The following is an 18621-nucleotide window of genomic DNA, read 5'->3' as shown; positions in this document are numbered from 1 at the left end:
CAAGCTTGTATGACAAGCGCCTGTACCTGCTGAGCCATCCTGTTGGCTCTGGAACTGTTAATGCAGTTAATGATGCAATGTGTTTGCTACAATGTTTCCTTTAAGAAACTTTTAAAAAAAAAAAAAAAAAACAATTGAAGACACTGGGAGCCCAGGGAAACAATTTGCACAAAGTACAATGTAAACTATTCATTCTAGTATAACTGACTCCCAAATGGACACATGAGAGCAGCAGCAACATTCCTTCTAACAGCTGCTCCTTTAGTGACACATTATGTAGTAGGTAGTTCTATAATGGTTGTGATATTGACCAAGATGGGAACAAGTTCATTCACTCTCAAACTCCAAATCCCCAGTGGAAAGAGGGGCAAGGGACGCAGAAGAGGCTGGAGCACTGTCAACTGCCCCATGACAATTTTATACCCAGCCCAAGGCTTCTCTCAATGTTCATTGACATTGTTTCCAGCAACAAGGGTTCATTAGGGAGGACTGGCTCAGTGGTACCGTAATGGCAATCATTATCAAACACAAGGTCCATCACCTTGTCAGCCAGCCTCAGCTCTCTCTCAGAGGTGAGCAGGACAGACAAACAGCAAAAGATACATCAATAAATAGCCCATGAAAGCAATTCTTAAGTTACCAATAAACTAGGGCACTTACAGTAAACTCTGGTGCCAGGTATGGCACACTCTCACAATTCTAGCACCTCTGGAGACTGAGTCAAGAGGATCTGGTGTTTTAGGCCAGCCTGAGTTATATAATGAGACCTAGTTGCAAAACAAAATAGAAAACAAACAAAAGCCGGGCAGTGGTGGCGCATATGCCTTTAATCCCAGCACTCAGGAGGCAGAGAGAGGCAGGTAAATCTCTATGAGTTCGAGACCAGCCTGGTCTACAGAGTGAGTTCCAGGACAGGCTCCAAAGCTACACAGAGAAACCCTGTCTCGAAAAATCTAAAACAAAAACAAAAACAAAAACTAATATTAATAATTTAAACTCTGTCAAGTAGGCACTTTTTAAAAAGGGACATTTATGCAAGCATTTCAACAAGTAAAGAACTAGAAAGAAAGATGTACATTAACTACCTGCATTTTATAAAAATAGAATGTTACTCTGGAGACTAAGGCAGGAGGCTCAATAGTTAGAAACCAGCATGAGTTAGACAGCAGATCTTTCTTCAAACAAAATAAAACGGAAGGTTTTGTTTTGTTTTTTAAAAAGACAGGGCCTCACTATGTCCCCCAGACTGCCTAAAACTCCCCACATTGCCCGGACAGGCTTCAAGCTCATGCTCCTCCATCTTCACGCTCCTCCGCCTTCAGCCTCTAACATCCTGGATTCACAAACATTTGTCACCATTCCAGCCACAGCAGCCTTTTCAGTCCACTAACTAAAATCCTTGCCTCGATGGATGAGTGCTCACCTAGGCATCATGGTGCACACGTAGAATCCCAGGACCTGAGAGGCTGAGGCAGGAGAATCTGAAGTTTCAAGCTAGCTCAGGCTACACAGGGACACCATACCTTAGTAACAATAACAGAGGCTGTGCAGGAAGAATTAAGGGAGTGTCTTTACACACAAGGAAGGAAAGCGCTGACCACTGAGCTCACTTCAGAGTGGCACAAAGCTCAGATCTGGATATGTTACTTAAAAATTATGGCTTTATACAAAAAACATTTTGTTTTCTCAATTATTCCTTTTTTAGCTATATGAATTTCAAATAGCCCACTTGATTTTAAACAAGAAAAGTTTTTCATAATTTTTAACAACATGTGATGGTACTTGACCCAGAACGATTAGCTCTCTGAGGATGAGTAACTATGACCTATGTGCCATTGACCCTGTACAAAAAAGAGCAGGACTCATGACTATCAAAACGCAGTTGGGAGTGGAAAATGTCCTTTGGAAATTGCTAGAAGAAAGAAGACACAATTTTGAGGTATCATTGCTGCCTTAAAACGTCACTAAGATTTGGATTTAAAAAGTAAGAAAATGTTCTTGGTGAGTTTTTAAAAAGAGCAACACTTTTTCTCTCCTCGTGAGGCTCGTTTTGAATGGTCTCCTCTCAGCCAGGGTCCTGTGGGCCATCCCTGAGCTCCTCCCTTCTGTCCGTCCGTCCGTCAGCCTGTCGTGTAGGTTTTTTGTCTGCTCCTCAGTGTTAGGTCTTGTTGTACCAATTCATGGAGCGTTTCACGGCTTTCACCCAGTTCTCCATGTTTACTTCATATTCCTGCCACTTCTTCTGGGGCTTGAAAACCATTTCACTCTGCCGCAGCTTCTGCAGCTCTTCCTTGTCAGTCCAAAATCCTACAGATGGGGGAAAAAAATCTCAGAAATTAAGGCAAATAACGAGATCAGGAGATATATCAACAGTTTATGTGAGTTGTGCCAAGGAGAACAATTAGTATGGGAAAATGCAGTTCAGAACACTTGTGGCTTTGGAAATGCATACACGACCAAATGGATACACTAGCGAATAGATACACTATGATTTTAAAAAATATTTTGCTTTTGAACTCTTAGCTTTATTTTTGAATGGCATTATATAACTTTTTGTTTGTACTGGGATTGAACAGAGAGCCTCACACACAACAGGCAAGTGTTCTCCCACCTCTCCCCCCCACACATACACAAAACCCTCCTTCAGCTTTTTATTTTGTGACAGCATCTCACTAAATTACTCAGGCTGGCTTTGAACTTATGATCCTCCTGCCTCAGCCTCACCAGTGCAGGGAATGCAGGTATGAGCTACCACAAACAACTTGTATTTTCCTTTTATACAACAAAAATAAATGAAGATAAGATTGCCTTGAGGTAACTGGCAACTCAAATAGAATAATAACTTTATCTAAAATAAAGTTATTATAAGAATAGTAACTTTATCTAAAAGCCCAAAATGAAAAATGAATGTAATTTTGAAACAATAGTGTTTAATATTAAGTTATTTAAATTCTTTTTTTTAAAAAAAGATTTATTTATTTATGTATACAGTGTTCTATCTGCATGCATGCCTGCACGCCAGAAGAGAGCACCAGATCACATTACAGATGGTTGTGAGCCACCATGTGGTTGCTGGGAATTGAACTCAGGTCCTCTGGAAGAACAGGCAGTGCTCTTAACCTCTGAGCCATCTCTCCAGCCCCAAGTTATTTAAATTCTAATCCAAGATAAAATTATAGTTCTAGCATATATTGTTTTGCTGAAAAGAGGATTTTTAATTCATAATAAAAAGTGACAGAAGAAGCCAGGCGGTGGTGGTACACTGGTGGAGCACGCCTTTAATCCCAGCACTCGGGAGGCAGAGCCAGGCGGATCTCTGTGAGTTTGAGGCCAGCCTGGTCTACAGATCAAGATCCAGGAATGGCTCCAAAGCTATAAAGAGAAACCCTGTCTTGAAAAACAAAAAACAAAACAAAACAAACAAAAGAACACATTTGTAATTGTATCATAGCCTCAAATGCTAAGATGTCTTGTCAGGAAGCTCACTACTTAAGTACTCATTTATTTATTTGTTTATTTTGGATTTTCAAGACAAGGTTTCTCTGTACAGCCCTGGCTGTCCTAGATCACTCTGTAGACCAGGCTAGCCTCAAACTCAGAGATTTGTCTTGCCCACTCCCCAGAGCTGGGATTAAAGATGTGTGCCAATACACCAGGCTCAACCTCAAGTATTTCTTTTCTCCTCCTTCTCCTCCTCCTCCTCCTCCTCCTCCTCCTCCTCCTCCTCCTCCTCCTCCTCCTCCTCCTCCCCCTCCTCCTTTTTTTGTGGTTTTTCGAGACAGAGTTTCTCTGTGTAGTTTTGGTGCCTGTCCTGGAACTCCCTCTGTAGACCAGGCTGGCCTGGAACTCACAGAGATCCGCCTGGATTTGCCTCCCAAGTGCTGGGATTAAAGGTGTGCACCATCACTGCCCAGCATGTGTGTGCCTTTGTGTGTGTGTATCTGTGTGTCTTTGTGTATTTATGTGTGTATGTCTTTGTGTGCATCTGTGTATTTATGTGTTGTCTTTTTTTTTTTTTTTTTTTTTTTTGGTTTTTTCGAGACAGGGTTTCTCTGTGTAGCTTTGCGCCTTTCCTGGAACTCACTTGGTAGTCCAGGCTGGCCTCGAACTCACGGAGATCCGCCTGGCTCTGCCTCCCGAGTGCTGGGATTAAAGGCGTGCGCCACCACCGCCCGGCCTGTGTATTTATGTATGTGTGTGTCTTTATCTGTGTGTCTTTGTGTGTATCTGTATTTATGTGTCTTTGTGTGTGTGTATCTGTGTGTCTTTGTGTGTATATATGTGTATTATTTGTGTGTGTGTGTGTGTGTGTGTGTGTGTGCTTACACGCGTGTGCATCGCTGTGCCTGGGTCTCACGTGGAGCCCACCAGCACCCCTTTCCCTCCACAGCAGTGCCTTCCTTTGGAAAAGCCTCTTCATCTCACAGCCTCTTGTCTCTGGAACCACCCACTTCTCACTCTCCCCCACCTTGCTCTGTTAGACGCCAGGCCACAGCTGCCTCTTCTGGAACTTCTACCCCGGTGGCTTCCCACTATCAGTCTCTGCTGGGTTTATCACAGATCTGATGCGGGCTGCATCTGCTGATCCCACCAGAGATCAGGGACCGTGGCTTTCACTTCTTGATTCCCAGCAGTGACTGTCTTACAGAAGACACTCAACAAAAGCTGTAAGTAAAGGAACGGCTGATTTCCAAAAACGAGGATGGGTCTGGGGCAAACACCCTCAAACTCTACACTGGAATGCATCTGATCTCTTTTTAACAATGTCACAACTTCTGGGCCTCAGGGTTCACCCCAGGCGCTATCTGGTAACCCTTGCCTGCTTCAGGAGTATCCTGTTAGGTTGGGTTAGCTACGATTTCCTCTCAGCACTAACATTTCCTTTTAGTTCATTTTCACCTCTTGGTCCTGACTCTGCCCTCTGGCTCTACATTTTCACTTTTCCTTGTAGTGTCCACCACAAGGGGTAACTATGGTGGTTTCCACACTTCAAGAGACCCCCCCTGAACAACACCCATCTTACGGTTCTTTTCTTTAATATTGTACACTGAGAAAGTTCATCCCAAGACCATCCCTTGCTGGAGACCAAAGCAGCTGACCCTGAAATGTCCTCACTTCATAGTTCTTCTAGGTAGTAAAGTTAGGACGGTTAGGCTGACACACCCAAGGAGGTCAGAGGACAAGTCTACGCACAATCCCAGAAGTCTACGCACAATCCCCTGTGTGCATACACACGCCTTCCGGACGCCCTCTCTGGTCCTGTGACTGCAGAGGAGCAGTGCTATTGCAGAAACAGCTTCCAAGAAAGCGCTTACTTTTACAAAGACCACACGTACCAACAGCAAGGCCAGCCAGGGTGGCCGCGCCCAAGCAGGACATGTCGAAGTGGGCTGGTCTGTCTATCCTTTCATTAATCAAGTCTGAAGTCATCTGCATAACAAAACCGTTGTTACAGACTCCTCCGTCGGCCCTGTGGGAAGCAAGATGGGCCAGGTGAGCAACTGGGAGAGCGTGAACTGTTTTTATGTGGGTTACCACAGTACGAAGTTAGCGTCTGCGGGAGCCACGCCAGGGCTTTACAGGTACTAAGTAAACAGGTAACCCTGAGCTGTCTCCAACCCATCTACGCTTTTATTAGTATAGTAGGAAGGTTTTTGTCTGGTTTTGGTTTTTCTGGTCCTGGGACTCGCTTTGTAGACCAGGCACATTTTTATTATTGCTTAGCACTGAACTTATGACAAGATCTTTACAACAGAAACAGAAAACGAAGCCCAGGTTGGCCTGCACTCAGTAGCACAAACTCCTGATCCTCCTGTCCCTGACTCCCAACTGACTCCAGGTCCTCCTGTCCCTGCCTCTCAAAGTGCTGGGATCTGGCATATGCCATCAGGATTGGTTTATAGGATCTTACTGAGTAATCTTCAAATAATTTCCTTTTTATTCTTAATTAAATTTGCTCGTTGAGAATCTCACACATGTACATAATTCATACTAACTACGTCACCCCCGACCCTCTCCCATCTCCCCACTATCTGTCTATCCACTCCTCCCTACGATCTTTTTTCTCATGTTCATGTCTATTAGTCTTATTCTGTGACCCACTGAGTTTAACCAGGGCCATGTGTGTGGCCATGGCTCTGGAGCTGTCTGTTGGTGTGTGGTGGACTCAGTGTGTGTGCAACGGAAGTCACCAATGTCCCTTTCCCGGTAAATATTATCCTTTATCCAGGTCACCGCTTTTACATCTTTCATTTGTTTTGGTACCAGTTCAAAATTATGACAAGTAAAATAAACTAAGCCAACAGAAGAATTCATTTGGACATTAAAGAAGGTAAAACAATTCGATGCTTCCACACCAAAAAGATAGCTACAATACAATAGTGAAATGTTAATGAGTTCTATATAATATACATACTTGACAGGATCCCCTGAAATTTCATATTGTGTTACAGTCTCAATAATCCAAAACTAGCATTTTTCTCTCCACATCGCTATGACCAACAATTTTATTGCTGAAGAAGTAGACATAAGCTTTGGAAGTCAAGAAAAAATGAAGATAAATAACAGCTATTGCTTTTTTTTTTTTTTCTTAATTTCTGCTTTGATTGTTTTGTAGTGCCGGGGCTGAAAACCATGAGAATGTTCAATCACTGAACTAACTCATCAGGCTGATTTTGTAGCTCCTAACTGGACCTGTTATAAACAAGACTTACATACCGGATATTCGTGACCGGGATCTGGACTTCCTTCTGCATCATGTCGTATAACTGTTTGTTCCTAGTCAAAGACAAGATAGCGATTGAGAGCGTACTCACGTCATAATTCTGTATTTCACTCTGAAGTTTCAAACAAATATCAACTACGGTTTTATTTACTTGATAAAAGATGCAAAAGAAACTACTGAAGAAATACTGGCCAACTGGACACCGATAAACCTGACGTGCATCCTCCCGTGGTCCACCTTCATGTACAATAGTGCAATCTTTATTCGACAACTAGGCTTAATTTATTGCCAGTCTATAAAGGAGCATTTCAAGTGAGTATCTATTTAGTTGGTAGCCTTTACTATGATATACTCAAACAACATGTAAATGTACCAAATGTATTATTTTGTATTCATAAAAAATTACTTTAAACAAAACAAACACTCCTTATTTATGACAATTCAACTATTTTCTGAAGATTTATTTAAGTGTATGGGAATTTTGCCTGTAGCTGTGTATGTGCACAATGTGAGCGAAGTGTCTGGGAGATCCTCTGATGAGGAGGACATCAGATCCCCTGGAACTGGAGTTAGAGATGGTCCTGAGCTGCATTTGGGTCCTGGGAACCAAACCTGGATCCTGTGCAAGAGCAACCAGTGCTCTTACCCACTGAGATATCCTACCAGTTCCCAGTTATTATTATATATTTTTTGTGAAACAGAGTCTTACCTAGTCAGTATTGCCTTGAACTCCTTCCCTGTGTAGCCAAGGCTGTCCCATACCTTCTGATCCTATTGCTTTTGCATCCCAAGGTTTCAGGATTATAGGCATGTGACCTCACACCTGCTGACAGTTCCTTTTTTTAAATTTCTTTTTTGAAGACAAGATTTCATTATGTATCCCTGGCTGGCCTAGAATTCACTCTGTAGACCAGGCTGGCCTCAAACTCACTGAGATCCACCTGCCTCTGCCTCCCGAGTACTAGTTACTTTTCACATTGCAATGATAAAATAAGTAACAAAAAGAACCTTAAGGAAGGAAGGGGTAATGTACGGTCACAGTTGGAGGGCACAATCAATCATGACAGGAAGCTTGGGCAGTGGAGGTGTGAGGCACGTCCACAGTCAGGAAGCAGAGAGAAGTGCATACTGGGTCAGTTCACAGTTAGAGAAGGTCTCCCTACCTTAGTTAACCTGCTCTGAGACACCCTCGTACACATGCCCAGAGATTTGTCTCCTATGAGATTCTACATCATTTTAAGTTGACAACCGGTACTAACCATACACTACACTTGTCCAATAATCAAGAGACCAGGGAAACATACGTAAAGAATAAATCTTATTAATCAGTCTTTGGGTGTAACAGACTGTTGTTGGTTTGAATTCTCCCTTTGAGAATTAGAGAGACAAAATTCAGACCCTCACATGCTCAAAGTACAAGCTCTATTCTGAGCTATAGTCCCAGCCTGGGCTATCTTAAAAAACCATTCCATGTTTAGGTATCAAATCTAAGTGGTACTGGTACTATCAAATAGAGCCACAAGAACAAATTATATCATGTATACCAGATACTGAATTGAGGGGCCGGAGAGGTGGCTCAGTGGTTAAAAAACTTGCTGATCTTCCAGAAGACCTGGATTCAAGTCCCACGACCCAAATGGAGGCTCACAATAGTTTGTAAGTCCGGTTCCAGGGGATCTGACACCCTCTTCTGGCTTCTGTAGGCACCAGGAATGTATATGATGCACAGAGAGAGATTAAGACAGGACATCCACACACATAAAATAGAATTTAGATTTTTTTAAAATAAAATAAAATAAAAATTTAAAACCATGCACACACACACTACACTGAAGGCACAAGTTTAATGATTTAATTAAAATTAGGAGTGGCAGCAAGGTGGCCCAGCAGGTAAAGGTCCTTGCCAGCGAGCCTGGGGACCTCAGTGAGGTCCCTAGAAGCCACAGAAAGGTGGAAGGAGAGAGCTGACTCCACAGCGTTAGTTGTCTTTCGGCCTCCACATGTGTGCTATGGTGCACACACACATCTACCCAAACACACAAACAAATAATAAGTCATAAAATGAACATTCTGAAATAAACAAAACAAAGTAAAGCCTCTCTTTCATTTTATAAAATGAAGTTGCTCACACCTGTAATTTCAGTACTAGGTACCCCAAACAAGAGGACTGCCATGATTTTGAAGCCAGCCTGGGCTGCAAGATGAGTTCCAGGCTAGCCTGAACAGTATGATATCCTGTCTCAAAAAAACAAAAACAAAAACAAAACAAAACAAAAACTATCAAGAGCTGGAGGGATGGCTCAGTGATGAAGAGCACTGACTGCTCTTGCAGAGGATCTGGGTTCAGTTCCCAGCACCCACATAGCAGCTCATATCTGTCTGTAACTCCAATTCCAGGGGATCTGACACATGTTCTGGCCTCTGAGGACTTCTACATGAATGCAGCGCATATCATACATATATTCAAGTGCTTCACATATACATACAAAACTAAAGAAATACATATATTTGAAAAGAATCCTTCCACCAGAAAAGAAGATTTCAGTTTAGCAGCAAATCTAAAGGAAATGACATAGTACGAAGGCAGCAGAGGGAGTTCCGGCAGCTTTTACCTGAAAGCTATTGACTCCAGGATTGCTCGGACGAGATGGTATTTACTGGTGGAATGTTTCAATCCCATAAAAGAGGCACACGCACAGGGATCATTTAATGGGGCCTGAAGTAAGAGACAAAAAGAACATCATTTACGTTCTAAAGTACATCTACAGGCTTGATGTATATCACAGAACACAGCCATGCTAGAAGAATGTTCATTTAAATAATTTAAAGTAAATTACAATCCAAAGAGCTGATTAAACAAGATAACTATTTATTTTATTTATTTTGAGACACGGTCTCACCATGTAGCCCCAACTGGCCTGGAACTCATTATGTAGACTAGGCTATCCTCATACTGACAGAAACCCACCTGCTTCTGCCTCCCCAGTGCTGAGATCAAAGGTGTGTGCCAACATACTTGGCGGTTGTCCTTTGGTAGGGTTCTCATACAGGCCAATCTGGTCTTGATTCACCATGTAGGCAAAGCCAGCCTTGAACCCCTGATCCTGCTTCTGCCTTACAAATGCTGAGTTTACAGGCTTGAGCCACCACCTTGAGATTTTCAGATTTTTTTTTTTTAAATTTTTATGTATGGCCTATGTTCTTGTGGATATATGCCACATGTGCAGGTAGCTGTAAACGCCAGAAGGGGGCACTAGATCCCCTGGAGCTGGAGTTACAGACTGGTGAACTGGGAAGTGAATACTGGACCTTTGGAAGAGCAGCAAGCTGAATCCCCACACTCACCCCTTTTAAATTGTAGAGTCTATTATTTCAGAGATATGTGAGGTAATGAGAGGTCATAGAGATGTTGTCAAAACAAACACTATAAAATCCTCAGCACAGTTTTCCCTCAATCCTACAGGCATGCACCACCACACCCTGTTCTATGCAATACTGGAGATCAAGTCAGGACTTAATGTATTCTAGACAAGTGCTTTATTAATAGAGCTACAGTTGACTTCCCCAGCCCTGAAAAAAATTATTTACAGGAGTTGCGTTTTTTGTTTTTTGGTTTTTTGGTTTTTTTTTTTTTTTTTTTTTGAGACAGGGTTTCTCTGTGTAGCCCTGGCTGTCCTGGATCTCGGCTCTGTAGACCAGGCTGGCTTCGAACTCACAGAAGTGCTGGGATTAAAGGCATGTGCAACCACTGCTCAGTTAATTTTGTTCTTAATTCTATACTGAAAACTTTTCCTAAGTCTTTGTGATCGCATTCTAAGTCAGAGGCAAGCACAACTCTGTTAATTAAATACAAAAGTTAATTATTTCAAGGCCAGGCCTTTTACTGGGTTCACTTGTGATCAGGGAAAGTAACCAATACTCTACCATAAAAGTTGAAAAGAAAGGTTGAATTTTGGAAAAAAGCTAAGGAAACCTGTACATACACTTCAGAACATATACACAGGTATGTGTGTGTCCCATGATGTCATTATCCTTTTCTCTTTCTCTCTTTTTTGTTTTCTTTTGAGACAGGGCCTCTCTATGTCATCCTAGAGTTTACAGAGGTCTTCCTGCCTCTGCCTCCAAAGTGCTGGTGCTGGGATTAAAGTCGTGCACCACCAGGGCCAGTGACATCATTCTTCTAATTCTCAAGAGTATACGGTCTTTAAAGAATACCCATTTGCTGATACACACTGCCCAACAACTCCGCAGTGCCTATTTATAACACAACCCTAGGCCACATTAAAAGTTCTCTGACGAACAGCTAACTTTTAGGTCCCACTTCAGTAGAGCTGAAAGTTGACAGCAGCTGAATTCTGCCCGTGCAGCCGAACCATCAGGGGCTCAGTTAGAGACCACCGCTCGCTTACAGAATTTGTGCTCACTCAGCATAGTTTCTCAGAATTTGTGCTCACTCAGCATAGTTTCTCCGTCCTAGAATGCACCTTTCATGTCAGTTCTGATTATTCGTTCAGGTAACAGAGCCACAGCCATGTAATTCGGGGTGTGGCTGGAGGAGAAACTGTTTGCAAGTGCTGTAACTTTTTAAAAGAATACCTGTAATCCATTAAACGATGGAACAAAATAAACCCCTTCAGAATCTTCCAGACTCAGGGCCATTTTTTCAGTCTCAGCGGCATCTGTGAAAAGATCTGCAAAAACACAACACATGAACAACAACAAAACCCTAAAACAAAAGGAAGGGGTTGGGGAAGTTAGAGGGTCCCCACAAATTACGACCAGAATGTAAAAGCTCTTCATTTAAAAGGGTCAACACAAAAGGCATTCATTCTGTCTGACCTGTCGCTGTGCGAAGGTTCACAGCAGAGGTTTGCACAAGGGAGACGCTCCTAAAGGGCCTTTTAGATAAGTTCGGTACTTAGCAGGCCTTACTTTTTTCATTAAAGGTACTCGGGTAAGTTGAAGAATCCATTCTATGGGTTTTGTTTGTCTGTTTGTTGTTGTTGTTAATGTACATTATTCCCAACTGGACATGGTGATGTATACCTGTAATCTTAGCATGGAAAGCTGAGGCAGGAGAACCCCCGTAGATTCAAGGCTAGCCTGGGCTACACAGGAAGATCCTGTCTCAAAAGCAACAAACAAAAGATTATTTTCCTTTGGCTGGCAGTACAGCTCAGTGGGACACTGAGTGGGTACCTCAGTGTGTTTAATATGCAATAGGCTACGGGTTCGAGTCTCGGCACACACGCACACACAAAACCAACAACAAAAAAGATTCACAGATAAGAGACAGCCCAGTTTTTTGGACACAGGAATCCTCTATCCTATACAAGCTTATTTTACTTGATCCGATGGGATCCACTTAATCAAGTGAAAAAACTTCTCATTTAGTGAGTGCAGTAAGGAACAGTAATAGACTAAAGGTCACTCCTTTACAAAACAAGCAAACGAAAGCAATCGGCCTTCATTCATTCAAGTTTTTACTGAGGTGTACGACATATGGAGGAAAATGTCCAAATTCAGGAGACTGAGACAGGAGGATTGGGAGTTCAGGGCATCTTCAGCTATATATCAAATTCAAAGCCAGCCAGGGCTACAAGAGACCCTGGGGGGGGGGGCGGGGGAAGAAAAGGAGAACACACAAGTATAAGGCACAGAGCTTTAATCCCAGCAGAGGCAGGCAGGCCTCTGAGTTCAAGGCTAGCCTGGTCTACAGAGTAAGTTCTGGGACAACCAAGGCTAGACAGACAGAGAAGCCTTGTTAAAAACAAGTACAAGATTGATCGAATTCTTTTGTCTAGTGTTGTGAACAAAACACCCAGGGTCTTGTGCATGGTAAGCTGCTGTGGAATAATACTTCTGTTCACTGTGAAGATGTGTTCCTCTCGTTGTTAATAAAAAGCTGATTGGCCGATGGCTAGGAAGGATTTTCAGGACAGAGAGAATGCTGGGAAGAAGAAGGGCAGAGTCTGAGGAGATACCATGAGATGCAGAGCAAGCAGGATGGGAAGTAAGTACATGAGGTAACAAGCCTTGGAAAAGCACACAGATTAATAGAAATGGGTTCATTTAAGTTATAAGAGCTAGCTAAAAACAAGCCTAAGCTATTGGCTGAGCATTTATAATTAATATCAAGTCCCTGTGTGGTTATTTGTGGAGTGGCTGGTGGGACAGAAAAGTGGCGTACAGTAAGCAAGCACCGACTCACTGAGCTACATCCCAGCCTCCACAAGAATTTGCACAGTAACAGCCGGGCGGTGGTGGAGCACGCCTTTAATCCCAGCACTCAGGAGGCAGAGCCAGGCGGATCTCTGTGAGTTCGAGGCCAGCCTGGGCTACCAAGTGAGTTCCAGGAGAGGCGCAAAGCTACACAGAGAAACCCTGTCTCGAAAAACCGGAAAAAAAAAAAAAAAAGAATTTGCACAGTATAAACACTCCCAGGGGACCCACACCTAGGTGGAGACAAATCTCTCTTGTTTAACACCGTGCCTATGAGAGGCACGCATCTCACCACAAGTGTTTGTAATCTACTTATTCTCACATGACACAAAGTTTCAGTGTGAGATTACATAACTCAGAAGTCCATTCTATAAGAATATGGGGAGTTTCTGGTGTTTGGCCAGGCTGAACAGTTGTGTCCACTCTTTTCAGTGGAAGTGACTGACGTTTTTCTGTTTATTAATACCAATGAATAAATAGCTAATTAAAGGAGCTTCACATTTACACCTAGCTTTGGCAAGACAGCTGAACAACTATTTAAAGTGGTTGTATTAGTTTAAGATTCCTCCTGGTTGGCTCAAGATTTCCAGTGACTTCATCTTCTTCCCAGTAATTATCATCACCATTTTTTCATTTTAGCTATTTTGGTGGTTTCCATGACAGTCTGAGTCTCATTTCCCTTGATCCTCTGTGAACAATGCGGCCTTTTTTGTTTGTTTTTTTTTTAAACAGAGTCTCATGTAGCCCAGGCTGCCCTAAAACTTGGTATGTAGCCAAGGATGGTCTTGAATAACTACTCATCCTGCTTCGATTCTCCACCTTCTGGGATTACAACCATGTACTATTACACTGTTTTGTTTTATTCTGAGATACATAGTTTCATGTAGCCCAGGTTGGCCTAGAACTCTCCTGTGTCACCAGGGATGACCCTGAATCCCTGACTTCCTGCTTCTAACTCTCCACTCCTGGGATCACAGGCATACACTACCATACTCAATTTATGCAGTTCTGGGGTGAACCTTAGGTAAATGCTCTACCAACTGAGCTACACTGCCTGTCTGAAATAACTTTTAAATGAGAAAGGGGCAGAGTTCAGGTGAAAAAGCTCAGCCACCAGTCAAGTATCGTGCTGTCATTTCAGGCCTTAACTGAAGTGGTTTTATTTCACTTTTAGGTTTGGTTCACTAAGAAGAGCTGGTTTGTTACACTAAAGAAAGACAATGTTGAAACAAGTTCATAAAAGCCATTTGCAGTTGAGTATGCAGCCCAGTGGTATAGTGCCCCACCGAGAACATGCAAGGCTTGCTAACACTGCAATCAGTCCGTCAGTAGAACACCTACAAACTTTACTCAATATGACAGGTATCAGATCCATTAAGTCAAAACGTCCAAATGACAAATCCAAATACTTCTGGTATTTCAAAACCACATGTTTAAAGAAATTTACTTGGGGGGCTGGAGAGATGGCTCAGCAGTTAAGAGCACTGACTATTCTTCCAGAGGATCTGGGTTCAATTCCCAGCACCCACATGGTGGCCCACAACCACCTGTAATGAGATCTGGTGCCCTCTTCTGGCGTGCAAGGACACGTTCAGGCAGAACACTGCATACATAATAAATAAATAAATCTTAAAAAAAAAAAAAGAAATTTACTTGGGATGGAGGCAGGGGAACTAAGGTCATTCCCAGCTACATAGTAAGTTCAAGATCAGCCTAGGCTACATAAGACCCTTTCTCAACCTCTCAACTCCCCTAAATCTAACCTTCAGAAAAATGAGGGGGTGAAATGGTTTAGCAGGTAAGCCCACTTGCTACCAAGTCTGATGACCTGAGTTTGGTCCCCAGAAGCCACACAGTGGAGAGAGAGAACCAACTCTCCCACAGTGTCCTCTACCTCCACTGTGGCGTGTTAGCATTCCTGCACACATACAATAAATAAATAAGTGGAAAAACACATATCTAATAGCTGGACATGGTGGTCCATGCCCATAATCCTAGCATTTAGGAGGTAAAGACAAGGGACCCAGGAGTCCAAGGCCAGCTTCAACTATGGAGAAAATTGAAGGATAACCTGGACTACAAAAGAACTGTATCCAAAAAAAGGGTCATTTTTAATTTTTATAATCAAGATAAGACATGTAAAATCAAAACTAGACAGCTGGCTGGGTATTTTAATTCCAGCACTGGAGAACTAGAGAACTCACTCTCTGTGTGTTCAAGGCCAGTCTTGGCAACATGGTAAGACCCCGTCTTAAAAAACAAAAACAAAAACCCTAGACAGCTAGCCGCATAGGCGACAAAAAAGCAGAATAAAAAGGTGCTCACTTAGTCACATTCTTCGCGACTTGTTCCACTCTTGCTTGAAGAATTTCTCCTCTCCTCTCCTCTCCTCTCCTCTCCTCTCCTCTCCTCTCCTCCTCTCATGGCCCAGTTCAGTCTGGACCCTTCTAGATGCCTCTGGTTGTCCTCTCCCTTTTATCTACAATAAGCTTTCTCCTCAACCCCTACCTAGGAGAGTTCAAGTTCTCATTTTTTTCATTCAAGGGAAAACCATAATCAGGATATATTATGTAAGGGGAAAAAAAAAAACCAAGAAACTATCTTCAATGAAAGGGAAAAGGGGGAGAAGGTCAGGTCAAGGACACACAGAAGAGGCTTCCCTTTCTTCCTTTCCTCTCTCATCCCTCTTGCCAAGTAGACAGAAGTAATTACAGAATGTGTGCAGCAGAGGGAGACTAAAACACACTGCCCGCCAGAACTCCAGGGCGCAGCCCCTGACAAACTGTCAGGGAGATCGCTGAAAGAAAGGCATTCAAGACGATTACCTTGCAAAGATCTTTTTTAAAGGCTCGACCTCCCTCTCCACTCAGAGCTGCCCAAGTGAAGATGTGACCACAGATAATAATCCAGGATCATTGAGCACAAACCTCTAAGCAGAGCACTACCAAGACTGGCCGCCAGGGGGCACAAAGGAGAGACAGATCCAAACCGCAGAACAAATGCATAGAAAACCGCAAAGACAACGGAAACATCCAAGTGTACTGCCTACAAGAACTACTTAAGAGGCTACCAGGATGGCTCAGTGCTTGAGAGTGATGACTCTTGTTGATCTTGCAGAGGACCTGGGTGTTTGGCTGGAAGGTCCAGCTCACTCCTACTTGATCTGGAAAGCCCCATTCCTGTCTCTCCAAACCCCACCCTCTCAGAGAATGTCCAAGAAAGAAAGGGTGCCAAAAAGTCCAGTTCCACATTCTTGGCGGCTGTGGCAACTCCTCCACTGAAGTTGTCAGGAGCTCAATACCCGGCCTAAATCGGTCAGATTTGACCATACTTGGGCACAAACCCACCTTGTGGAGGACCCGTCATCACCCCTCGCCTGCAGGGTACATAACCTCCCTGCTTTAGTGCGGCCACGTGACTTCTCCAGTCCCAATCTCTGGGGCTGGAGGACTCAGCCAGGAGTTGCTTTGCTCAAATATACCTATTCTTTTGCTTTTTCAGTTCGGCTTGATCTGGCTTACTGTGTCGGTGGAGAAACCTATTATCGCCTTACAGAAACCTATTACTGAATTCAGTTCCCAGTTAACATGGTGGTTAGTACCCACCCGTAATTCCAGTTCTAAGGGATCCGACAGCCTTTTCTGACCACCATGGGCACCAGGCAAAACATTCATGAGTAGAAAATCAACAAATAAAACATTAATTTAAAGAAGAAAAACTTAAAATATCAAACTTCCCATAGGATTTAAACAAGAGTCTCATAAATAGCACAACATCAGAAACACCTTAAAATCAATTAATTTTCTCTCTTGCAAGGGAATAGACAATAAACCCAAGACGCCATAGACATTATGATTATCAGAGAAAAATGTCAAGACAGCTGTTATGGCCACCATCTGAGAGGGAGACCTGAAACAAAAGACAGAGAGTGCAGAAAGAAAGAGAAGGAGCTGGAGAGATGGATTAGCGGTTAAGAGCACTGGCTGTTTTCACAGGGGACTCAGGTTTGGTTCCCAGCACCCACATGGCTCTGTAACTCCAGCTCCAGGGGATCTGATGTCTTCTTCTCAGATCTATGGTGCAAACGTGCACATAAAATCAAAATCATCTTTAAAAAACATCCACTTCCTCAATTAAAAAAAAAAAAGATACGAAGACCAGCCAAACGAAGATTTTAGAAATGAAAAACATAATAAACTATGAATTCACTGGATGGGCTGAAAACTTGGGGACGACAGAGGCCAACTGGGTCAAACTGGAGGCGGATGGCAGAACCGATAGTGGGGGAGAGAGGAAAGAGACCGGAGAAGCAAACAGGACAAATGGAAGCTCCAGGACTGTGGGGACACAAGAAGACAGCACAGACTCCTCTCATTTGAGTCGCGGAAGGAGGGTAAACGTCAGAAGAACTACCCCTTGAAAAATAAAATCACTACAAGCTTCACCAGTGAAAGGAAAAAAACAAAAACAAAATCCTATACCTTCAGGGGTTCCTGGAATCATACACAAGGTCCTGGGTCGGATCCCCAGCACCCCCAAATCAAAATCTATTGCTCAGCAGGGTAAGTTCAGGAAACAGTCTCAGGCCACACTGCAAAAGCCAGAAGGAAGGAGTATGAGGTGACACCCTGAAGACCTGCTAAGTGTTTGAGGAAAGAGAGACATTCCCCTGGTTTAAACACCACAGGGTTCAACACATGAACTGAAACACAATATGGTACCCCTTTAAGACAGGAGGTTTCTTTATATTTAAAGATGGGGTCTAAGGCTGGAGAGATGGCTCAGAGATTAAGAGCACTGGCTGCTCTTCCAGAGATCCTGAGTTCAATTCTCAGCAACTACATGGCAGCTTACAACCATCTATAATGAGATCTGGTGCCCTCTTCTGGCATGCAAGCATACATACAGGCAGAACACTGTATACCTAATAAATAAATCTTAAAAATAAATAAAGATGGGGTCCCATGTAGCCTGAGCTGGTCTGGGACTCACCAGAGCCCAGGATGACCTTGAATTCCTGGTCTCCTACCTTTACCTCCTTCCTAAATGTCAGAATTATTGGTATGTACTACCATGCTCTGCTAATGCATGTGACTGTGGGTTTAACCCAAAGCCTTCCTACTAAGAAAATACTCTTTTGTCCAACTATATCCCAAGTTTCTATAATTGATACATAAATTAATAATAATCAATAGATACCTCTACGCTGGGTATGGTGGTGCATGTCAATCATCTCAGGACCCAAGAGGCTGAGATGGAAAGCGTGTCAAAAGTTGGGCTACGGAGTGAGACCTGCCTCAGGAAGGTGGAAGGAAGGAAGGAAGGAGTGGGTGTTGGGGGAGGCACTCTAAGCAAATAAAAGGGAACCTCAACAAATTCCACACAGAAATGGGCTGGAGAGATGGCTCAGTGGTTAAGGCTGTTCTTCTAGAGGTCCTGAGTTCAATTCCCAGCAACCACATGGTGGCTCACAACCATCTGTAATGAGATCTGCTGCCCACTTCTGCCATGCAGGCAGAACACTGTATACATAATAAATACATCTTAAAAAAACAAAAACAAATTCCACACACAAATATACGCTTAGACACACCATAACAGAGCTGAAAGTCAAACACTAAGGGCAAAGAAAAACAAAATTGAGGGGCTGGAATGTGGCTCAGTTGAGTGGTGTC

General features: G+C 43.1%; 1 protein-coding gene across 1 annotated transcript in view; it reads right to left on the bottom strand.

Annotated features, from left to right (window-relative positions):
• Window positions 1-1367: 1367 nt before the first annotated feature.
• The window catches only part of Gk5 (glycerol kinase 5), a 62134-nt gene continuing 44880 nt past the window's right edge, over window positions 1368-18621 (bottom strand). Inside the window, exons 12-16 of the mRNA XM_059267073.1 lie at window positions 11321-11415; window positions 9337-9440; window positions 6718-6777; window positions 5337-5470; window positions 1368-2307 (exon numbers count right to left, since the gene is read on the bottom strand). Coding sequence (XP_059123056.1) covers window positions 2159-2307; window positions 5337-5470; window positions 6718-6777; window positions 9337-9440; window positions 11321-11415 — 542 coding nt within the window. The 3' untranslated portion in view covers window positions 1368-2158. The remainder of the gene's footprint in view (window positions 2308-5336; window positions 5471-6717; window positions 6778-9336; window positions 9441-11320; window positions 11416-18621) is intronic.

Source organism: Peromyscus eremicus, chromosome 7, assembly GCF_949786415.1.
Source record: "Peromyscus eremicus chromosome 7, PerEre_H2_v1, whole genome shotgun sequence".
Lineage (NCBI taxonomy): Eukaryota > Metazoa > Chordata > Mammalia > Rodentia > Cricetidae > Peromyscus > Peromyscus eremicus.
This window is presented reverse-complemented; position numbering and strand designations above follow the sequence as displayed.